At 35.8% G+C, this 18,051-nt stretch overlaps 1 protein-coding gene across 3 annotated transcripts; it reads right to left on the bottom strand.

Annotated features, from left to right (window-relative positions):
* Positions 1–1,595: 1,595 nt before the first annotated feature.
* On the bottom strand, positions 1,596–14,963 carry slc7a2 (solute carrier family 7 member 2). Of its 3 annotated transcripts, XR_014536770.1 has the most exons (13): positions 14,663–14,963; positions 12,978–13,356; positions 12,239–12,394; positions 11,493–11,658; positions 11,250–11,386; positions 10,931–11,153; positions 9,463–9,602; positions 6,627–6,729; positions 5,561–5,748; positions 5,205–5,371; positions 3,917–4,025; positions 3,245–3,660; positions 1,596–3,145 (listed from the first exon to the last, which is right to left on the bottom strand). XR_014536770.1 is itself a non-coding variant. In XM_083561359.1 (12 exons), the coding sequence occupies exons 2-12, from the start codon at positions 13,339–13,341 to the stop codon at positions 3,506–3,508; spliced, it is 1,908 nt and encodes a 635-aa protein (XP_083417485.1). In that variant the 5' UTR covers positions 13,342–13,356; positions 14,663–14,963; the 3' UTR covers positions 3,229–3,505. The 3 variants fall into 3 exon arrangements, 2 of the variants coding, with proteins under 2 accessions (XP_083417485.1, XP_083417486.1); XM_083561359.1 differs by lacking the exon at positions 1,596–3,145 and having other exon boundaries at positions 3,229–3,660; XM_083561360.1 differs by lacking the exons at positions 1,596–3,145; positions 9,463–9,602 and adding an exon at positions 9,045–9,181 and having other exon boundaries at positions 3,229–3,660; positions 14,663–14,962.
* Between the last annotated feature and the right edge of the window lie 3,088 nt (positions 14,964–18,051).

Here is an 18,051-nt window from a genome sequence, read left to right as displayed (position 1 = left end):
GTCTGTCGTTCCTACTGCACATCTGTCACACTGTCCTCATACATGTCCTGCACCACCCTCACATACTTCTCTGACACACCTGACTTTTTTCCCATACAATACCACAACTCCTCTCTTGGCACCCTGTCGTACGCTTTCTTTAAATCCACAAACACAATGCAACTCCTTCTGACCTTCTCTATACTTCTCCATCAACATTCTCAAAGCAAATAATGCGTCTTTGGTGCTCCTCCTCTGCATAAAACCATACTGTTGTTCACAGATGGTCACCTGTTCTCTCAGCCTGGCTTCCACTACTCTTTCCCATAACGTCATGGTGTGACTGATCAACTTAATTCCCCTGTAGTTACTGCAGGTCTGCACAGCTCTCTTGTTCTTAAAGATCGGTACCAGCACACTCCATCTCTATTCCTCAGGCATCCTCTCACCTTCCAAAATCCTGTTAAACAATCTTGTTAAAAACTCCACTGCCATCTCACCTAAACATCTACATGCTTCTACCAGTATGTCATCTGGTCCAACTGACTTTCCACTCTTCATCCTCTTAATTGCTGCTCTCACTTCCTCATTAATAATCCTATCCACTTCCTGCTTCACCATCTCCACACCATCCAACCTTCTCTCCCTCTCATTTTCCTCATTATTCAGCTGATCAAAATAATCCCTTCAGATTCTCAACACACTCTCCTCACTAGTCAACACATTTCCATCTCCATCCTTTATTGCTCTAACTTGCAGCACATCCTTCCCAGCTCGGTCTCTCTGCCTGGCCAATCGGTTCAAATCCTTTTCCACTTCCTTAGTGTCCAACTTCACATACAGCTCCTCATATGCCTTTTCCTTGGCTTTCGCCACATCCCTCTTTACCTGCTGCCGCATCTCCTTGTACTCCTGCCTACTTTTCTCATCACTCTGTTGATCCCAATTTTGTTTTGCCAACCTCTTTCTCCTTATGCTCTGCTGCGCTTCCTTATTCACCACCACATCTCTTTGTCTTCCGTTCTATTTCCAGATGTCACACCAAGAACCCTTCTATCTGTCTCCCTTATCACTTCTGCAGTAGTTGCCCGATCATCCAGCACCTCCTCACCACCACGAGCCCTTTTCTTACCTCTTCCCTGAATCTCACACTACAGTCTTCCACATTCAGTTTCCACCATCTTATTCTTCTTTCAGTCTTCACTCTTCTTCTCTTCTTCTTCACCTCCAAAACCATCCTACAGACCACCATCTGATGCTGTTTAGCTACAATTGTCCCCTGCCAACACCTTACAGTCTCCAATCTCCTTGAGGTTGCATCTCCTACATAGAACATAGTCCACCTGTGTGCACCTTCCTCCACTCTTATACGTCACCCTATGATCCTCCTTCTTCTTAAAATACGTGTTCACCACTGCCATTTCTCTTTCCATCCACACCATGAAAGAACAGTTTAAACCCACCTCCAATGTTCCTGGCCTTACTCCCTTTGTACTTGGTCTCCTGAACACACAAATGTCACATAAAAATGTAAATATGAAAAATTGGAAAAAGTTTATTGTTAAACATAAGAAGAAAAGAATGAGAATTCTTTAATTCGTGACTTCACCAGAATCTGTCTGTAATACTGTTTTATTAGGCCACAAATTTAGTCATACAGGAGACATCCATAAGAGTTAATCTACACATTATTGTTATTTATTCTATAAAATAAATCAGTCACATCGGTGGGCTTTGTAAAGGTTGCTGTAATGTCTGAGATTTTATGAAATCTAGCAAATCTATGACACTGTAAGAACAATCACAATTTGTGTATAACCAACAATATAGATCTAATCTAAATTCTGACATACAAATATATCAGCTTTGATATTTATACTTAAAAAATATGTCATTAAAGTTATACAAACAATCAGGCATCAAACGTTTGCTGAAATTGTATTACATGACTATCATCTAAATATCCACACAACATCCCACTGTTGCTTCACATAGCTAAGTTACATTGTATTTTTATGTTACTTACAAATGTGTTTAAATAAATCTACACACACAAAAAGAAAGCTACTAATAGTACATTAAATTACAGAATGTACAAAACTCTTAATTTGTTACATAGCAAGATAAAAAGCAAGATAATAGCAAAATAAAAAATTGCTAAATAATTAAGTATGCAAAACAATTACAGCAGGAATGTAACCATAAGAAATTGAAAATATAATAAAACATTATTATGATCTGTGGAGGCTGGTGGTTACACATAATATGTCATGTACTTGGTAACATGGTAAACAGAAGGGTTATAACCCTTTCAATCAAAAGGTATATAAAAGGTAAAGATCTGTCCTTTTGTGAAATTCACACTTTAGTTACACTGTACATCTAATTTTAGTTTTACTTCCATAGGAATTTAGGGCAAAAGGATAAATAAAAATAATAAGTAAATAATCCAGGATGTAATTGTTTTCAATCATTACATTAGTTCCTGTTTTATCACCTGTCACTGACATGCTGTATATATCTACTCTCTGAATTAGAAAGAATCATCCCCAGTGTTACTTCTGTACACAATTCTGTGTAATTTTCCTAGAAACATTAATAGTGATGTTTCTACAGAAAAATCCAAATAATTTCAACCTTAATTTTTCACCTTAAGTAAATAATGCAATGCAAACCCCAAAAATTAAAGTATAGTTTTTATATTTAAAAAAAATCAGAAGCACTAGCGGTAGAAACCCTCTAGCTCATTTATACCAGCAATCTCTGAATATTATGAGAGCTCCATTTGCAAAAAAATGTCTGTGAAATATCTTAAAACAACATAAAATAAAAATACCATAACCCTATTATATGTTTTATTAATTAAAAGTAAAACTTTTCATTTAATTTTTTATCTTAAACAAAGGTCTAAACACAGCAATATAAATTAATTGCAAAAAATGTATATGCAGTCAAATATTGAGAATACTGATCATGGCTACAAAAAAAATATGAAACAAGCAAACATACAAAAAAAACCTAGTTTCTATATTTGTACTTACACTTATGTTAAATTATAATAATAATAATAAAAAAACGTACACTACCCAACAATAGCCACTCTGGTAGCTAATGTTACTCTAGCTATTTCTATATGCATCTGAAATGCCTTTTAAAGGTGTAATGGCTATTAAAGGTGTAATGGCTATTAAAGGTGGCTATTAAAGGTGTAATGGCTATTAAAGGTGTAATGGCTATTAAAGGTGGCTATTAAAGGTGTAATGGCTATTAAAGGTGTAATGTTAACATTTACTCAGTTAATGTGTAAAGTTCAGTCCTCATTGCAGAGTTAAGACATTTCTTACTCACATACTTATGTGATAAGGTTTTATATGTGATAAGGTTTATATTTCATTAAATTAAAAACACCTTAATAAAGAAAGCAATGTCAACCCACATCTGATACTGGGCTCAGAGCTGAGCTGGTCTCTCATTTGGTAAAGCACAAGGGCTTGTTACAAAATCAGCTTTAACAGCAATACATTCTCTAAAGCTGACTGGTTTTCTCTGATTGGATGTATTTGTCTACAGCATCCTCCTTTGCAAACATCCTCTGTTTCTCTTGCGCGTTTTCAGTGTTCTGCCGCTGCCTCTGATGTTCACTGCTGTGCCACATCCCATAACCGAAATAAATAAGGAAACCTGTAGATGAGTGAAACACAACTCAAACATGTATTCATCTAAGGCATTTAAGTACTATTCATGTCTTGGAGTAATACTGTATTGGTGTGCGTGTGCTTAAGTCTGTGTGTGTTTGTGTGTGTAAGAGAGAGAGAGAGAGAGAGAGAGAGAGAGAGAGAGAGAGAGAGAGAGAGAGAGAGAGAGAGAGAGAGAGAGAGAGAGAGAGAGAGAGAGAGAGAGAGAGAGAGAGAGAGAGAGAGAGAGAGAGAGCACTTACCTATAGCCATCCAAACTGAAAAACGGATCCACGTGTCTCCACTGAGCTGCACCATGAGGTAAACATTGACAAATATGCTCAGGATGGGCAGAAAGGGTAGCAAGGGAACCTGTAAAACAAATAAACTCTGCAATGAACATCTGCAGCAGTGCCCAATAATACATGCATGGAAACTTAGTATGCGTGTTAAGTCAAATAAATGAAACGCCACATTAGTCTCAGTTTACTGAACCATACACTGTACAGAGGCTTCCTCTTGTTTTTCCCTCAGTTTTATCTACATTTAGCAATTTCTGGATTATTTCTTAACTTCTATTATTAATGTTATAAGTAAGCATTAAACTTTTTTAAACAAAATTTTATGTTGTAACTTATGAGTTTGTCATTCAACCTTTATGGGTTTTTGGAAGTTAATTTCCAATGCAACAAAGATGTATTGGAAATTATCTTCCAAAAACCCATAAAGGTACCGAAATTAGGTACAGTATCTCACAAATGTTAGATGTACCCATCTTAATTCAGCAACCATCTTAGTATATCTTCTTAATACTATAGAAATGAAACTATTATATATTTTAAAATTGTCAATGTGCAGCTTGTATAGCAGTATAGATTTACTGTTCTCTGAAAATAACTCATTATACAGCCATAATTGTCAGAATATCTTGCAACAAGTGATAACAGCTTTACATCATGTACCATGCAAAGGCACATTGTCGTATTCATCATTGGTTAATTATGGTTTTGTCTGCTTGACAGGACTACTCTAAAACATATCCAAGTTTGATTTCTATAGTATTGTCCCTTGAGAAGGTACTAAAATGTTTGCTGATATTTGAGGGGTGTACTCACTTTTTGGAGATACTGTAGGTAGGTAGGCATAAAACCCCGGTTAAATGTTACATAATTGTTATCTGTCACATTACATTCACTAGAGACTTCTTAACATAAAACATGTATTTGTATGGAATGATTAATCAACAACATATAACAATTAATAGTCAAAATATTTTGCTAAAGAGTTTTATCCCAACTTACTACTAACCTGTCTTTCTTGTTCTTTTCAATACCTAACAGTTAAAGTTCTTAGTACATCAATTAAAAATAGCCATTTGTTGTCTTACACTGGCAGAACTTTTATAATCTGCAGCAAAACTTGGTTAGAAAAAACTTTAAAATTACAAATAAAATAAATAAATAAATAAATAAATAAATAAATAAATAAGGAGGATTTCTATTTTAGGAGTGTGTACTCTGTTAACCTTAAACATTTTGCAAGTCAACATACCATAAAAGACACCTTTTTGCTTGTTTGTGGTTGTCTACAGACCAAAACAACACACATAAAAAAGATGAGAAAGGATGCTGCCAGCACTCCCAAGACCCAGGGCTCCAAAGCAAGAATGGATTGTCCACAATGTGTAGTAAGTGCACTCATGACACACACTACGATAGCTGTTAAAGGGGGAAATGCATGCATCATTATCTGTGTGCTTATTTAATCTACAAAAATATTGCTAATAACCTGATGCTGTTGGTTTCTTAAATCTATCATGTTATTTATATATTAGTTTATATATTAGTTACTGTACATATACAAGATCACAGATATTTGTCAGTAGTGGGCAGAGCTATTAAGCTTACCTATGACTCCAACAGCCATGTTAACAGCATTGGATGAGCTCTTTGTGGGCTGAAGGGAAGGATTAAATAGTGTATGCAGAGACATTTCTCCATCTTTCAGCCTATTAAGATGGGACTCAGACTCTGTCAGCTCAGATTCCCCAACCTCATTGGTTTTTAAACTCTCTAGCACAGAGTCAGGACGATACCTGAAACAGAAGACTGATTATCTTGACTGTCTGTTCCTATAATATAATGTTAATTGTATTATGCTGTCACATGATTGCCCATGTTATGCCGCCTTTGAAACTTCCCTGGACAATATGTGCATAATCATTTCAATATAACCTAGGTGCTTTTTGGGTGGGTAAAAAAACAGCAGCGTCACCTAGTTCAAAAACACCTATATAATTTGTTTATTATTTACCACCAGCTCTGTTTTTACTGTGATTGGCTGATAGCTTGCCCTGCCCCTTCCCACACAACTCTTCCTTTTTAATTTATTTCAATTTTAAACTGAATAGAAAACAAACCTAAAGGTTTCAGTAAGGCCTTCATGAACAAATATGCTAAACTATTCAAACTTGTTTATTTCATGCTTTACTGATGGCTCCTTTTTTTCAATAATTAAATTCTGCACACCACATTGGAAAATGGAAAAAAAAATTGAGGTCACAGTACACCTAATCTCTTCTTAAAGGTCTACACATCCTCCTCCTACTTGTTGAGAAATCTCCTGGTTCATGTGGAGTTTGTGTTTTTGCTTCAATGTTCTTACTTGCCCTTTTTTTTTTTTTAAACAGTAGCCACATTCAGGATTTCTGGACACATACATTAAGTGTGTGCTGTTTAATTCGAGTTTGTCTGAGCAAACAAGGTTGAATAAACAAAACTGTGAAATACTGAAGCCGCTAAGACTTATGGACTAGCTTTTTTTTTAGATTATATGCATATTCCTGTGCACACATTAAATGCACAGTATATCGTGAAAATATTTTTATAAGCTGTTTTAATTTACACCTTGAAATGCTTTTATTACGCTTCCTTCTTGTTTTTTATTGTAGTAAATGAAGCCGTTAGTACAAACCTGAGAATAAGAACACAAGCTGCAACCAAAGAATATGCCAGCAGAGTGCCAATGGACATCATGTCCACTAAGGCTTTTAGGTCAAAAAGGCAGGCCATGATAGCTGTAGGATATATATACATACATACAAAAAAAAAAGATTAACAAAGCAATTAAGAAAATATATAAATGCTGTTTATATCTTGTAAAGAACATATTACAATAATAACACCAACAAGAAAATTAAAAAAGAAAGAACAAACAATTCAAATCAAACAATCCAATCTATGAATTCAATTGGCGATTTATCAGTAGGCATGCGATATAACATATTCTGGGTCATTAATTAGAAGTTGGTCTATATAAAGCTTTAAAAGCAAAAAAAAACATTTTTTAAGTGAACTTTTACCATAAAAAATATTTTATAATTAGCACTATGGACAAAAATCTAGATAAGCATCTATTTGCATCATAAGCATTATACGAGTAGCTTGGATTAATTATCTCTGTTTGGTTTATGGTAAAATACCACTTTTAAGTTATTAACCTTTAAGTATAAATGAACAGAAATGTTTTTTCATCCTTTTTTTTAAAAGGATGCAGCAAGTAAAATTATGAATCTGACAGTTACCACTATCACCATCATCATTTCTAAAACCACAACCAGGGATTTCACGGCAACACAACTAGGTTGTATTAAATATGGTGTAATAAATATAATTTATTAAGTATTAAATATATACAAAAACAATGTAACAAATTGCAAAAAAAAAAAAAAAAAACTTTAGATTACCCTGGAAAGATACTGTTTCTTTTTATACTTTTCTAAAATGTTAAAAAAAAAAAAAAAAAAAAAAAAAAAAAAAGCAGGTGAAAACTGCTCCATAAATCCCTGATTGTGTTCATAAGCTGTAAACATCCTTCACTTCAGCTAAGACATTTAGGGGGTTAAATTAGAAGTGGAAGTGGAAAAGGACAAACTGTAAATACTTAAAGAATGAGCACAACAATTAAGTCTGGGAATCTCAATAAAGTTATTTAAATTGAGTGATAGAAAAAGATACATTGAAAACTTTTCCTTGTAAAATATCTGGAACTCTTCATTTTCCAAACGGTAATTCAACTGATAATAAGGAAATAATCTGTGTGCCTAAAGGCTATTCTCTTAATATTTGTGTTGCTACACAAAATTAATTTCCTTATTCTTGACTTATTTTTTATCATTATATGTAATTATTTAAATAATTGACTGTATAATATAACTGGTGGTCACAGCTCTGCTTTTTTCGAAGGTGTCCAGTCATATCTGTAAAGAGGATTGTATTATTGCAAATGTTCATTCCAACAAGCAGGAAGCCAATAGTCGGCAAAAGATTAACTGATTAAATAGACAGAATCAGGTGGCAGAATCCTCTTTAGATGGAGCATAAATTTGCAGTAATCTGATCTTTTTATGGATAAAATTGGACAACTATACCTTCTGCATTAATGCATTGTTTTTGTGTAATTATGTAACACCAAAGGGATCCCTAACATCCCAAGAGAAAATTTAAATTTCTTTGCGGATGTACAGTATGATATCAATTTGAGACACAAGCACTAATTCAGAGCATTGCTACAGGTGACCAAACTTACAAACACTCAGCAGGCTAGCAACGTAGACTATTAAACCCAGATTGGATTGAATCACAGGGGCCTCACAAAGCAAAAACTGACCTCCTGCAGACCTCTTCCTAGTAGTTTGTTATCTACACTACACTCTGCCCTCTATGCAGCTGTATGTAGAGGCTTAAAACACTTGCAAAACTCATTCCCTCATTCCTGCTAGCATGAAAGTTTTTTATCCTTTACTGTTCCTAAAATGAAATTCTTGCAGCTGCACCTGTCCTTGATCACAAAGCAAATATTGCTCTTTTCACTCACACCACCCTATCTTCCTCTTTAAGGCCCCTATAAAGCAGTGTGACCAATTTCCGAAAACCCCCACTGCTTTGCATCACACATGCAGTCATAGAAATGTTACAGCTGCAGCATAAAGGAAAGCCTTAAATGCTTTATGTAGAACTCTGTGTTCAACAAAAAGTTTATCTCCCAGAAAATAACTTTCAGTTAAGAACCCTTATCCTCATAAGTAATCTTTTCTTTGTAAAAAAAAATAAATAAAAAAATAAAAAAATACATCTTAACATGCATTAAATACACCTGATTCGACTTATCAATTAATTACCTTGTGAATTTTGGATTAATTAAAATATTTAAGAGCAGGGCATCAGGGAAAAGACATCAATGTGATGTAACTTGCATATCACTCCTTTCACCACAAGAGAAAATGCATGCATCCACCAATACCACTGCAAGCCCAGTCATGCACACACCGCAACTGCAACCCAAGCGACACACAAAGAGACAGCAGTCCATGCCATGTCCCTCTCTCCTTACCCGCTATGGTGCCTGCCGCCATTGTGGCAGCCACTGGTGATTGACGCTTACTCACTTTGGAAAGAAATCTGAAAAGTATACCATCTCGTGCCATGGCAAACAGAATACGAGGCAGAGGAAACATGGCCCCTAACAGGCTAGGAACAAAAAAGGGGTCATCGTTCAAAAACAAAGTATTCCTGACAGTTAAGAACACATAGAAATCCACTGGCAATTGTGAATGTGTAAATTACTGTTAATGCAGGCATTGTGTGGGATCTTTTCTTTATTGCCAAGTTTCTGTTTGGATTTTTTGGTATCTCTGTATGGGTATTTATTCTATAACTTCACCAATGCTATCTTCATGTTAGACATTCACATTTGCCTTGTGGAACATGGTGCCAAATTTTACATAGCAAGTTGCACCTCCAGCTCTCACCTGCAACTATACCGGAGGCCATTGTGGCAATAAGTGGGGTCTTCGTCTTAGGATTGATTCGGGCTAATACTTTGAAAAGTACCCCATCCTCTGCCATAGCATAGATTACACGTGGCATTGGGAATATGGAGCCCAGCAGACTGCATATAGAGCAGAGACATGCACGGGACGAACACATTAGTCAGGCAACACAAGCCACACTGCACCAAAGAGCAGAACAAGCACATGCTGGAGACCAATTCCCTAAAAACCTTTTTTTTATTGCAATATAAAATGGTTCAGTTTGTGTATTAACTTTAAGAACTATACACTGGACAGCATTTAGGGATTTGGTCATTCAGTTATGTATTCCTGGATTATCCCTGAAGGCACTACCATAGATTTGAAGTTACGGTATATTATGTTTTTATGATGATATACACTCAGTGGCCACTTTTATAAAGGAAAACCTGTACTCCTGATCATTCATGCAATTATTCAGTCAACCAATTAAATGGGTAAGGAGTACAATGCATAAATTCATGCAGATACATTCCAAAACATTACATACGAAAAAGGTTTAGGGTTTGTGCAGGTTTTCCTTCCAGCCAAGCAGAAGCTACACTTTGATATTGAAATTATCGAAAAGCCAAGTTCAACTAATTAAACAGGTGGAAGAGGCTCTTGTTTGATTGGAATGATAAGGAATATGAGGCTAAAGTGGGCAGAGGCTCACCAAAATAGGACAGGTCAGAATTTTACCCATCTTATAATGACCATTTTCATTATCATAATTTTGCATGTCACAAAGTGCAAGTTGTCTTAAACTATTTTAATCAACAATACACTGACTGCAGAATATTTAAATGGTCTCCACCAGTCGCTAGATCCAAATACAATTGGGACATGCTAGAAAGGGCATTTGAAAATCTGCAGCAATTTAATGCAATTATATCAATAGAAACAGCACCATCAGTATCCCAAACAAATGTTTCCATCAGCTTGTGGAATCAACAGAGTCTATTCTTTGAATAAAAGTGGGACAGACCCAATATTAGTGTGGTGTTCCAAAATAAGTGGCCAGTGACTGTATGCACCAAAATTCTCACATTAATAGATTACCAGTCAGAATCAACTTAATATAAATCAACTTGCAATATAGACTATTCTGGAACTACATAAGAGTTCACAAGGAAAACAGAAAATAATTTTGCATGCTCAGGCTTATGTCCTGAAAGAGTGCAATAATGAAGCATCAATTAAATTGAAGTGCAAAGCAATTTATGTTTGTTCCTCTTTCAAAAAATCACCACCATAGATTACTAAAGTATTTATGAATCAATCCACAAGAGACCCATTTAACAATATGTACTAACTAGGCCTTGCAGTCCTTTTTTTTTCAAACAATTAAATTATGTATAATATTTATATTTGAAACTAAAAGGTGATCTTAAATAAGACTCGAGTCCCAGCTTGAAATAATGATTACCTGGTTGATAGTGCACACAGGGATCCTACTGCAACCACATATTTAGCAGGACCCCATCCAACATAGTCAAAGGCCACAGGCAGGGGACTCTTCTCATCCAGAAGATAGTACGGCATCATGAGGGTAAGAGCAGCAGACACACCAAAGTACGCCAAAAAGCAAATCAGCAGGGAAGCAACTATACCAATGGGAATAGCCCTCTGAGGATTCTTCACCTCCTCTCCTGACCAAGAAAAATCTGCCATTTAAGCACTGCTTCACAAAACAAAATTAATAGCACTTTTATTAACAGGGCATGATTGTGTCTAGCCATGAATACCTGTTGTAGCAATGCAGTCGAATCCAACAAAGGCATAGAAGCATGTGGCTGCACCAGCCAAGGTTCCTCCAAAACCATAAGGCAAAAACCCACCTGCACCGTAATCGCTGGTAATATTATCAGTGTAGGATAGATTTCTATAATCAGTTACAAGAATAAAGTTAGTTGTCTTTGTTTTACACATAAACTAATTTGTATTGCACACTTTTTGACCTTATACATCTGAAAATATAACTCTCGTGCCTTGTCACAATAGTCACATTGACAAGATATTCTTCTGATATCTTCCAGTTCAAGGAATCTCCTTTGACGAAGCCAGAGACAATGACGAACATAAGCACAAGCACGTTGATTGCGGTAAAGACTTTGTTGACCCATGCTGACTCTTTAACCCCAAAGGAGAGAAGACCTGGGAAAATAAAGTCATAAGAAAATGTTCAGTATAAAATCAAAGTGCTGCTTTGTGTGCAATTCTTATTTCTTTTGATTCTAATCTAATTAAAATTTTTAATGATTCTTTTATTCAGAAAAGCACATTTTCTAAACCTGAGCTTCTCTAATGCAGTATACTAGTGGTGTTCCTCATTACCTTAGCATGTCGGCCTTGGAAAAACTTGGCTTTACTGTTATAAAGTAAACATTGACAGAATGTCCTCTTGAAATAGTGTAATAGTCTGCTCAAGTCCAGCCATTTCAAACGTCATTCTATCTGGAATTTAAAAGCAGCCCAGCTGCCAACTTACTTAGGACTTAACACAAAACCCCATGATGAGGCACAAATAAAGCACTCTTGTGTATGACCTGCTGTGTCTCCTAATCAGAACTGCAACTTGAACTACAAAAATCTATTGTTACTGAAGCAAGTTTAAGTTAAATTATATTATTATTACAGCTTATTACAGATAATAACCTAATAAAAAAATGTCAAGCATACCAAAAAAGGTTATTTATTTAAATGTAAATGTCAAAAAACTTAAAAAAAAAAATACCTGATAGCAGTAATATAAGGCAAACTGCAAAGAAGTCAGGATACTCTGCCAGGCCAGGCATGCTCATTCTAAAGTGTATTTTGCAGAACTGCTCTATATGGCCCCCTATTAGTTCATCAAAAGTTCCACTCCAAGCTCTGGCAACACTTGACGTACCTACATTAAAAGAAAAACAGTGTTGTGTTTTTAATGCGTACAAGTCAATACAACCCTTGATGATTTATTTGAAAAGTCCAAAATTTATTCTATATAAAATGTATAAATTATAAATACATTTATAAATAAATGTATTCTTATAAAATGATAATGATATATATTAGGCCAATATTATATATAATATATTTACAATAAAGTATGGCAATAGTTTTTGCCAGAAACTGTATTATGTAAGTTATGTATTATGTATTATTATGAATTACATAAGATGTTTTAGTATCCAAACATTTGTTTTTGTTTTTATCATGATCAGTTGAGAGATTTAATAGCTGGATTTATGTTCTATCCATCTATCTAACCATCTATAAGAGGTTCAAGTGCACTTGTAACATAACAGAGCTAATGATCATTTAGTTTCAGATAATAAATAAAAAAAAAACCTTAAGAATAAAAGGATAGTATTTTTTTAAATATAATGTGTAGAAAATACCTTACATTTAAAAAATATATATTATTTAAGATCAGCATTTTTCAAGATGACAATTGGATGACATTGAGTAGTAGAGCAATACTTGAACCTCACCTATGACATATGAGAGAATCAGGTTCCATCCTGTGATAAAGGCCAAGAATTCTCCAACAGTCACATAGCTATACAGATATGCAGAACCTGTCTTGGGCACTCGAGCTCCAAACTCCGCATAACACAAGCCTGCCATAACAGAGGCCAGAGCAGCTATGAGAAAAGATACTACAATGCTTGGGCCGGAGTTGCCTTTGGCAACTTCTCCAGCAAGAACATAGACCCCAGCGCCCAGTGTGCTGCCAACACCCAGAGCGATCAGGTCCACTGTAGAGAGGCAGCGACAGAGCTTGGAATCCTCCAGACAGTCCACATTTTTCCTTCTCACCAGAGAGCGGCTGAATGACAGCAGGTGTGCCAGCATTCTTTCACTTAAAACCTGAATCCAAGAAAATGATTCAATTATTTAAATATTAGAAACTAATAAAAACTTTCAGATACAAATATAATACAATTCTGAGAAGCAAAGAAAAGCAAAGAGTCTTTCAAAAATAATGAAATAAACCTTTTTTTTTATATTAGGATTTGTAAAGCTTTGTAAGCATTGTGGCGAGTCTGCTACAAATCTTCACACTTTTGCATTTATTTCTGTTTTCCAAGGTAACAACCAACAATTATTATTTTGTTTAATGCCTGAAAATAGTTTTTCTTTTTTTTCTGTAGCATTTTTGTTGGGATTTTGTTTTTGCTAAATATATAAAACAAAATGTGTATTTAAAACAGTTATGGTGTCAAAGACTTTTGCACAGTACTGTATATGACAACATCCCAGTATTCTTTACTGATTCCTGGAAGGCTACAATACTCCTCAGTTTAGGCTGTAATGTTACAACACCCTACTTGTTTCCCTACTCATAGGGCAGCGATTGGACATTTTCAGTCACTGCCCATGCCTATGCTCACAGTATAGTAGATTTTTATAGGCTGCTTCAACAAAAAAAAACTTCAACAAGTATTGCATAACATGGTAAATATTTTAACTGCTTTAATAGAGACTGGATAGTTTATAAATGTGAAATTTTTTTTTTCATTTATATAGGACATTAAAGTAGCCCACTAGTATCTTACTGAGAATTGTTCTAATTAGAAGGCATGTCACTAATTATTTAAATTATCTATATGCAAGTATTTTAATATTATCTTGAGGTCTACTTGTAGTACACACATATACACACATTTTAACATTATGCACAAAAATGTGGAAACAAACCATTTTGATTTTTTGTAAGCAGATTGCCAATTTGCAAATCCAGTTTCAAAACCCACTGACCTGTGCTCTGTTAAATAAATAGTGTTACATAAATATGGCCTTTGTCAAGTCAAGTCAAGTCAAGTCAAGTTTATTTGTATAGCGCTTTTCACAACAGACATTGTCTCAAAGCAGCTTTACAGAAGGATTTATTTGTCAGTGGATTAAGAGCTCTCTGGTGCATACGCAGAAACATTACCTAATAATGAAAGTTTATGTGCAGACTGTGATTATTAGAATAATAATTTTGTCTTGTTAATTAAGAAACAGCCCTAAGGTGAAACATGGGTCTGTTTCTTGTTTTACCAAAATTCTAATTCAAAGCACTTTCAAATTTATTGAGTCTGTTAGAAATATTTTCCATGAATTCTAATAGTTACAGTGACAAATACTAAAATACTAGTTTCAGTAGGATTAGAGAAGTACTTAGACTTACCTGTACAAGTCACAATGTGACAAGGCAGTTGCAGTGGCTCTGTGGGAAGTCGTACAGCACCCGTGCAACTTCTCAGAGAATTGTATCACTGATTACTATTTAAAAAAAATGCAGCTGTTATGGGTCAGCTCATCTATCAAGGCTGGTGTTAAGTCTGACTTAAAGTTTCTCCTTTTCTCAAACTCAAGCCTGTGGTACTGACATGGGAACCCCTAACTCTTCTATTTTTACTCCTCCCTTCATTCTGTGTTTTTCAACTTGTTCTGCCCTGGTGTATAGACTCTGGAGGATTGGTCTGACAGCTATACCACCTCAAGAGGAGGAGGGGATAGGAAGGGGTTGGGTTGAGTGTGTAAAACATGTGAGGGTGGGCTTTAGTAAAGAGAGGCACATACTTATTGGTGTGTGTGTGTGTGTGTGTGTGTGTGTGTGTGTGTGTGTGTGTGTGTGTGTGTGTGTGTGTGTGTGTGTGTGTGTGTATGTGTGTGTGTGTGTGTGTGTGTGTGTGTGTGTGAAAACCAATGTGTAGAAATCATGTCCATGCTTAATTTCCTAAAAAAAACAAGGTTTTTTTTTTTCTAATGCGCACAGGCCAAACATATCCAGCTGCCAGAGCACTTACTGACCACTGATAAATGGTTAAGCAACTGACATTGACAAACACTGAAACAGACACGTCTGTTTGCCCAACACAGTGGGGACAGGCTGCTAAAAGCATGGCCGTTCATTGGACAGGGGGTTACCGAGGAGTGATCACAGGTAAAAGGTACATGGAAAACTACTTCTTCAAGACTGTAAGCACAAATGTAATTTAAAACACACTACAAATCTCAAAAAGAAAAATCCAAGAGCAGAAAACAAGACCCCTAAAGAGAAGTCTAAATTTTAGCCACACATAAAACTTTTATTAGGAATTTATTTTGGGGTTGTGTTTCTATGATGGCTGTTTCTAACAATAATTATAATAATAATAATAATAATAATAATAATAATAATAATAGCTTTAGAGCAACTGGCAGAATATATTACTGAAAGTATAATCATTGAAAAGAAACATGTTATTTTGATAAATAGCTACTGACCAACATAAAATATTTCTCTAAATCCTACTGCAGCCTGGCTGCACTGCATTCAGCTGGACTCTGATGTCTGCAATGTCCAACACTTGCAATTCTCCATCACTCTAAGTTCATTATGTTGCTTGAATACCACAGTCAAAGTAAATGCCACCTCTAATAGATGGCTGAGTTGGAGCCAAGGATGCAAACATTCATACGCACACTGCCCTGGGAGACAAAGTGGCAGGATGCAGAATAAATGAATGTATTTAAAAGATTTTTTTATCCAAAGCTTAGGCAGATCTGGGTGATAATCACTAGAAATATCAAATGTCTTGAATGCCATAATTGTACAGAGTGGCAATATTTTCAGCTATCCTCTTGTTGGTAAATATATAATTTTCAATCTAGCAGAGCTAGAAAAGCTAATGTCTTAAAAATCTTTCATTTTTATTAAATTCAAATAATAATAATAGTACTACTACTTTTATTACTACTACACCTACTACTACTACTACTACTACTACTACTACTACTACTAATAATAATAATAATAATAATAATAATTATTATTATTATTATTATTATTATTATTATTATTGAATTCAATATTTTTTTAAACAAAAGTCTAACAGACAATTGTCATGAAAAAATTCACCATTTTAAATATACGTATGTATCAACCTTTAAGTGGTAAAATATTAAAATGCTTATTATCAGAATAAATTTGTCTGAAGCGCTGACATTACACAATGTACATTCAACAGGCCAATTTATTAACCCAACTACTAGTGTAATGATCAGTATTAAGCCTCTAAGCGCATTAATCCTATGCTCCAACAAATTGACTTTAGCTACATACGGCTTCCAACACTGTTTGTTGATGGGATACTTTAAACCACTTAACTGTCCCATCACCAGGAAATGTCCTAGTCAATAATTAGTGACAAGATTAAAGATGCAAGGTGCAAGCAGATTCTCAAAAGATCATATGCTTCATATGATTCAGAAAAGGGAATGGTTGCACATATGATCATTCAAAACAAATGATCAATATCTGTCATCTATTTCAATTTATTTTTTTGCAGGCTGCTTTTAATCACTGTGAAGATAAAAGGTTTATTGGGATGATTTATAGAGGAGAAAATAATTCACACAATGAAATTAAACTAAATAAAGAAATTTCCTTTAGAAGATTGGTTCCAAATAATTTTGCAACCACATAACAGCAAATATGAACGAAATGAAGAAAACAATTACTTTACACTACTTTCTTCTTTAGCAGCAGGTTTTTTTTGTTTGTTTGTTTGTTTGTTTGTTTTTTTTGCACTTTTATTAAGCACATATGCTGTTTATAGTTTTGTTTAAAGATCAGAAAAACAGATACAGCTAATGTTGATAGGAATTTCTTTTTAATAATACATTTTATAATATTTAGGTTCACTTCTTTTAAAAAATTTTGGACTATTTACCGTTGTCTATAGTTAAATGTTTAGAGAAGGCAGGATAAAAAACAACCATCATATTAAAATGAGCCATTAAAAAAAATAAAAAAGTCTCTTTATTCTAAAGTATTTATTCATTTCTTTTAATGATGTAACTGTCAGGGTAGTGATTACGAGAAGGAAGAAGAAGTAACTCAATCATGTTTAATGAGCCTTTCAGCACACAAACACAAAACTGAGAGCGTACGAACCGTCATGCGGGTTTAGTCCGTAATGCGACAGCCAGTGGGGAACTTATATAGGGGAATGGTAATGTGGAACAGGTATCGGCAATTAGCATCGGGAGCGGCTGAGAGAGAGCCGCTAAGGGGGCGTGGCAGGGGAATCCATGACTGTAACCCCCCCCTCCAGGGGTGGCACCTGACGCACCAAACCCACGCTTGCCAGGCAGGCCAGAGCACTCTGAGGAGGGCCTCGCCATCCGTCCCAACCGGTCCGCATTGCCAAGTAACAGGGGAAGGTCGGAAAGGACCAGAGGCAGAGCGACGCCCTCTGCGGAGGTCTGGAGCGGAGCGACGCCCCCTGCGGAGATCAGGAGCGGAGCGACGCCCTCTGCGGAGGTCTGGAGCGAAGCGATGCCCCCTACGGAGATCAGGAGCGGAGCGATGCCCTCTGCGGAGTTCTGGAGCGGAGCGACGCCCTCTGCGGAGGACTAGGGTGATGGGACGAGGTCTGAGGCAGAGTGACGCCCTCGGCGGGGGTTTAGAGGCTGAGCAACGCCCTTGGCGGAGATCAGAGGCTGAACGACGCCCTCGGCTGGGAGTGCTTTGGCGCCTTTGGAGGAGCTTCAGGTCATGACGTCGCCGTCAGAGGGACCTTGGCACGC

This window comes from Silurus aristotelis (assembly GCF_946808225.1).
Source record: "Silurus aristotelis genome assembly, chromosome: 14".
Taxonomy (NCBI): domain Eukaryota; kingdom Metazoa; phylum Chordata; class Actinopteri; order Siluriformes; family Siluridae; genus Silurus; species Silurus aristotelis.
The sequence above is the reverse complement of the archived record's forward strand: the minus strand, read 5'-3'. Positions and strand labels throughout refer to the sequence as shown.